The sequence below is a fragment of the Phacochoerus africanus genome, chromosome 11, assembly GCF_016906955.1.
Source record: "Phacochoerus africanus isolate WHEZ1 chromosome 11, ROS_Pafr_v1, whole genome shotgun sequence".
NCBI lineage: Eukaryota > Metazoa > Chordata > Mammalia > Artiodactyla > Suidae > Phacochoerus > Phacochoerus africanus.
The window spans coordinates 47,733,645-47,739,644 of NC_062554.1; the positions used below are offsets into that span (position 1 = coordinate 47,733,645).

The 6,000-nt window shown below is 49.2% G+C and overlaps 1 protein-coding gene across 1 annotated transcript in view; it reads left to right on the forward strand.

The window, feature by feature from the left end:
- GRIK4 (glutamate ionotropic receptor kainate type subunit 4) overlaps positions 1-5,406 on the forward strand; it is a 456,521-nt gene extending 451,115 nt beyond the window's left edge. Inside the window, exons 19-20 of the mRNA XM_047753544.1 lie at positions 413-531; positions 4,617-5,406. Of these exons, the coding sequence (XP_047609500.1) occupies positions 413-531; positions 4,617-4,973 (476 nt within the window). The 3' untranslated portion in view covers positions 4,974-5,406. The remainder of the gene's footprint in view (positions 1-412; positions 532-4,616) is intronic.
- Positions 5,407-6,000: the final 594 nt, after the last annotated feature.

Sequence of the window (6,000 nt, forward strand, 5' to 3'; positions counted from 1 at the left end):
CCTAGTTTGGTTAAAATAATTGCTTTCTATCAAGCAAACGCAATATTAGGAAGACTGAATACATTTTTTGTGAAACTGCTAGAATTCACTGATATTTTGGTATCACATTTCTACACACTAGATCAAGTTTTGCCTGAGTCCTTTTCTTGAAAACGACCACCCCTCCCACCCCAGACAGCCTTTGGAGGTTTCTCGGTCCCTCCCATGAGCATCTAGTTCCCCCTGCCTCCTCCACCCCAGCTATGCTGCATTTTTTGTTTCAAAAGCATGTTTATATCTCTTCAAGGAATATGTGTGGAAAACATCTATAAGACTCAAGATCTGGTTGTTTTAAATAATGTTCAGCATTTGTGATGGAATGATTGTGTGTCCCAGCTCTTTGACACTATTTTTCGTTCTCACTTTCTCGCAGGACTGGGCATGGAGAATATTGGTGGAATCTTTGTGGTTCTTATTTGTGGCTTAATCGTGGCCATTTTTATGGCTATGTTGGAGTTTTTGTGGACCCTCCGGCACTCTGAAGCGACTGAGGTAAACCTTCTAAGGGGTATGACCTGTAGTGATGGCAGGTAGGGCAGAGTTCACAGGCTCACGCAGGGGCAAAAGTCACTTCAGACAGAGCCTGTGAAATCAATCCCATGGGAGGTTGGGGCGCCCACAGTTCCGAGGGCAGGCGATCTGGGTTCCAGCTTCATCCCTTACTAACTCTGTAGCCACAGAAAGCACATGCTAACCTCTCTGGGCTTCAGATTCCTGTTGGAAACAGCCCAGCAAATAACTATGTGAAAAATGTTTTATGAACACCAAAGTCTTACACAATGCTGATATAATAATACAAAGAAAAAGAGGTGAAAGTACCGGGTTACTAATGGACACGACAGCTTTGGTTCTTCCATCTTAAGTATGTTTTTGCCTTGCAGGTAAAGCTTAGGGATATCCCAGCTCACAAGAGCCAAAAATGACATCTTCCTCCTCAGGGATTTTGCATAAGTTTTATTCCCCACCTGTGGCCTAAAAACTGGGTTAATGTAAACTCCACAGAGATGGGAGAGTCTGAGAAAGAGGAAGATACTTTGTTTCATTCTACCTCCATTCTACCCCAGAAAAGGGGCACAGATCCTTACATGCTACTTGCATTATTTGGTTTTTAAAGCACACCGGCTGCTATCTCAATCTCCCAGCGCTGAATCATCCCCAAACCTCCCTCCCGAATTGACCCTGAAGAAACAGCTCCTAAACGGACATCACAGCACAGCACCCCTAGAAACCTATTGTGGTCCAGCCTCCATACAACACTGCCCACCATCTCTTCCTCTTTTGTGTTCAGTTTCTTCCCCATTTCCCAGTAGAACTTTTTTTTTTTCTTTTTTTTTTTTTTGGTCTTTTTGTCTTTTAGGGCTGCACCCACGGCATGTGGAGGTTCCCGGGCTAGGGGTACAGTTAGAGCTGTAGCCACCGGCCTAGGCCAGAGCCACAGCAACAGAGGATCTGAGCCGTGTCTGCAACCTACACCACAGCTTACGGCAACACGGGATCCTTAACCCACTGAGCAAGGCCAGGGACCAAACCCTCGACCTCATGGATGCTAGTCGGGTTTGTTAATCACTGAGCCGCAATGGGAACTCCCCCAGTAGAACTTCTAAGCCATCACCCACTCCTCACACCCCTTTGCTCCTTCATGCCTAGAGGATAATTTTATCTCCCCACCTCACCAAGAAATCAGGAATGACCAGCCCCAAAGTAAAACCCCCACTTAAAAATTCACCACTGCGGGAGCCACCCCCGGGGCTGTCACAGACATTTGGTCATCCCTCCATCTCTGCTTTGTTCCTATCTCTCCTCATCTTCTCTAGGATTGTCCTCTTTCTCCCTTTTATTTTTTTCTGCCTGTTCTTTCCCCCAAATCCAAAAATATGCTCATGCATATCCTTTTTTTTTTTTTGTCTTTTTAGGGCCGCACCTGTGGCACATGGAGGTTCCCAGGCTAGAGGTCTAATGGGAGCTCTAGCTGCCGGCCTACACCGCAGCCACAGCAACGCCAGATCCGAGTTGCGTCTGTGACCTACACCACAGCTCATGAAAACACCAGATCCTTAACCCACTGAGTGAGGCCAGGGATCGAACCCACAACCTCATGGTTCCTAGTCGGATTCGTTTCCGCTGCACCACAACGGGAACTCCCATATCGTGTATTTTCAAATACTAGCCATATCACTTTTGCTTTTGCCCTCCCCACCCCTACACTGAACCCAGGTGACCCGACTGCCTCTGTCTCCAAGTCCTTACCTCCCATTCAGGGGCCTCACTCCGGGGCATCTGCTTCTCCCCAACCCTGCACTGAAACGTCATTGCTAAGAGGTCTGACCCCTCCCAGTGGATAAAACCAAAGAGAACCCTCTGGGCCTTTCTGGAGCTCAGTGTGGCCCTTGATGAAGTGGACAGTTCCTTCCAGAAGCTCTCTCCTCCCTTGCCTGCTCTAAGCTCTCTTGGTCCCCCCACCCCCAGCGTTACGGGCTTTCTCCTTTGTCTGACTCCTTGAAAGGTGATGCTCTTACCACTTCCTAAGACCTCATTGAGGTGTTCCTCTCCCTGTGAAAACTTCCCCAGGTCTGCCTTCTCCCCAAGACCAGAAAGTTCCTCATTCCTCCTCCTTGCCAGCACCCCTGGAACCAGAGCACAGAGCACGTACACACTGTGTGGCAATTAGTTATTATCTCAAGGTCTAGTGTGGCTACTAGACCTTGTGTTGCCTGAAAGTAAGGACTGGATCTTTTGTGTCTGTATTTCCACTGCAAAGCAGTGTTTGAGACTTAGTTGACAGTCAATAACTATATGTCTTTATATTCTTGTCCCACATAATAGATTAGGCAGGTGGTGGTGCATCTGTTGTAATTATGTTACAGAAACCCAGAGAAGTTTTGAGACTTGCCATGAGTCTCTGCTGTTTAGTAACAACCGTGGCTTTAAAATCCAGGGCTGCAGTCCTAACTCAGGACATGTTCTGTTAGGGGTTTCGCCTTCTCTGTAGCTGCTTCAGGCAGAGGCTCTGTGGACATTGGGTTACTCTCCAAAGAGCTCGCCCATGGTCTGGTTGCACCTTGAAAAATTCAGTGGGGAGGTCAAGCCCTCTCAACATCTATAAAGAAGAGAAAGAGCCATGTTAACTACTTGACTATGGTAGAACATCTGTTCTCTTGATAGAACGGAAGACTGGAAGAAAGAACATGAAAGAACAGAAAGCTTCCTTTCCCATCCTGGTGGGAGAAAACGTCCTTTCCAGCCCAGAGCAGAGTTAGGCAGAGTGTGTATGCACTCGGCAGTAGGTAGGTTTAGGTTCAAATTCTGGGTTGGCTCTTTGTTAGTCAAGTCATGTCTAACAAAGCATTTAACTTCTCTGATCCTCCATTTCCTCATCTGTGAAATGGGTATAACAGTGGTAGTCATGATACAGGCTCATGTTTCTTCATCCACAATTCTCAAACTGGAAAAGCTCAGAAAGGTCCAAGTTGTTTGTAAGTTTGATGCTAATGCCTTTGGCAACAAACCTTGACTAGGACTTCTCTGGGGCTAATGTTTGCGGTCTTTATCTCACTTGGTATGGGAGCTTATGTAGATTTAGCTACAGAAATATTAATGTATTTAACTATAGGGTCCTCCCCAGACCCCACTAGCTATGATACATAATATATTGCATATGCATGGCATTACCTTGTCAAAATCCAAAATATTCTGAAACACAGCTGGACCCAAGAGTTTCTTATCGGAGATGGTGGAGCTGCAGGAGTAGTGACTGTTGTTTTTGTTGTTATAAATCTTTGTTAGCATGGCCTCCTTTCCAGCCATAACCAGTTGATTAAAAGCAATGAGAGGAATTCCCATTGTGACCCAGCGGTAATGAACCACATGTAGCCATGAAGATGCAGGTTCAATCCCCGGCCTCCGCTCAGTGGGTTAAGGATCCCGCCTTGCCAGTGATCTGCGGTGTAGATCGCCAGGGGCTGGGATCTGGGGTTGCTGTGGCTAGGCCAGCAGCTACAGCTGGGTTTGGACCTTGGACCCCTAGTCTGGGAACTTCCATATGCCCTGGGTGGCAGCCCTAAAAAGACTAAAAAGAAAGGAAAAGAAAAAGAAGAAATGAGATTCTTTAGCCTGAAAACAGGATGTTTTTGGAGACATGGTTGATTTTTCAAATACTTGAAAGACTGACATCCGGCAGAGGGATTATTTATTTAGTCAGCTTCAAGGTCCAAATTTAACTGGGATCAATGGATGAAAATTTCAGGAAGAAGAATTAAGTCCGTAGACGGAAGCAGCATTTAAGGGAAATGGGCAAAAATGGTACAGGCTCTTTCCCAACATGGTGAGATCATTGTCTTTGAAGGTGTTCAAACAAAGATGAGACGACCAGCTGGCTGGGCTGTGGAACATGATGGTATGGAGGATGTCTGAATATTAAAAAGGAGGTGGAAGTGAGGAGAGGGGTTGCAAGGTCTTCCATTCTGTAAGACTGTGCAATTCTGAGACACTGCCCTCTAATGGCGCACCCAGTAGAGCCCGCAGGGAACCCTCGGGGGCTGTCCTGAGTGGTTGGGCTGTGACCTCCTCGTTTCCTCCAGGTGTCCGTCTGCCAGGAGATGGTGACCGAGCTGCGCAGCATCATCCTGTGTCAGGACAGTGTCCACCCCCGCCGGCGGCGCTCCGGCCTGCCTCCGCCCCGGCCCCCCATCCCGGAGGAGCGCCAGCCCCGGGGCACCGTGACGCTCAGCAACGGCAAGCTGTGCGGGGCCGGGGAGCCCGACCAGCTGGCGCAGAGACTGGCCCAAGAGGCCGCCCTGGTGGCCCGCGGCTGCACGCACATCCGCGTGTGCCCCGAGTGCCGCCGTTTCCAGGGCCTGCGGGCTCGGCCGTCGCCCGCGCGCAGCGAGGAGAGCCTGGAGTGGGAGAAGACCACCAACAGCAGCGAACCCGAGTAGCTCAGCCGGGCGAGGATGCTCCGCCTCGCGGCCCCGTACGGAGGCGGGATACGCTGGGCCGGCGCGGCTGTACGCCGGGACCCCGGACTTGTACAGCGTCCACACTTCTCTCTGGATTTTGGATCCAGTAACTTTACAAAAAGATCAAAGAGCCTGACGCCCCAGCCAGAGACAGCGCCCTCGTCCGGGGAGCTGGGGCCACCCAGAGACGTTGCGCCCGCCGGAGGGGCAAGGGCCGCTCCCTCCTGGCCACAAGTCCTGTGTCCCCCGCTGGGCCTTCCCCTCCCATCCGAAGTTCAGAGTCGTCGGGGTGGGGGTCCCTGCCCAGACCGTCCAGTGGATTGGTGACATCATCAGTGGAATTTCCCCCCAGGAAGGGGCCATTGTACCCTGGGTCTAGTTCTTACAGGAAAAAAAAAAAAATTAAACTCAACAGGGAAGTTTTTCTTTTCTGGATTTGTATATTTTTGTTAATGTTCTTTTGCCTTCCCCTTTCTCTCTTTCCCTCCTGTTCTTAGCTTTCTTGTCTTCTCAGTTCTATTCGGTTGTTTTGTTTTCTTGGAGGGGGAGGCTGGGGTAGGGAATGGAAGTCTCTATAATCCCTTTTCCTTTTCCCTAAATTCTAGGATATGGAGCGGCCAGTGCATCAGACTCCAGGTGCTGAATTCTCCTTTCTGTGCAGTGACCAGGGAGCCTGGGGCGTGTAGGAGAAGGGTCTGGGGAAGAATTAGGTGGAGAGTCTCAAAGGTCCATTAAAGAAATCTTTTAAATGCCAAAACCCAATTAACTCTTAGTTTACTGAGAGCCCTTGACATGCTTGGGTTAATATATCTTTTCTTTCTCTCTTTGACCTTCACTATTACTGGGTTTGATTTGGTCTTTGGTGAATGTGATCTCTGAAGAAGAGAAACAGGGAAGGAGGGCAGAACGCACAAAGTAGCCCAGGGCCTTGAGTAAGGAGCAGGGAGGGCAGATGCAAATTTCCCAGATCGTGGCCTTGGCTTCAGAGGAAACGTGCTATTCACAG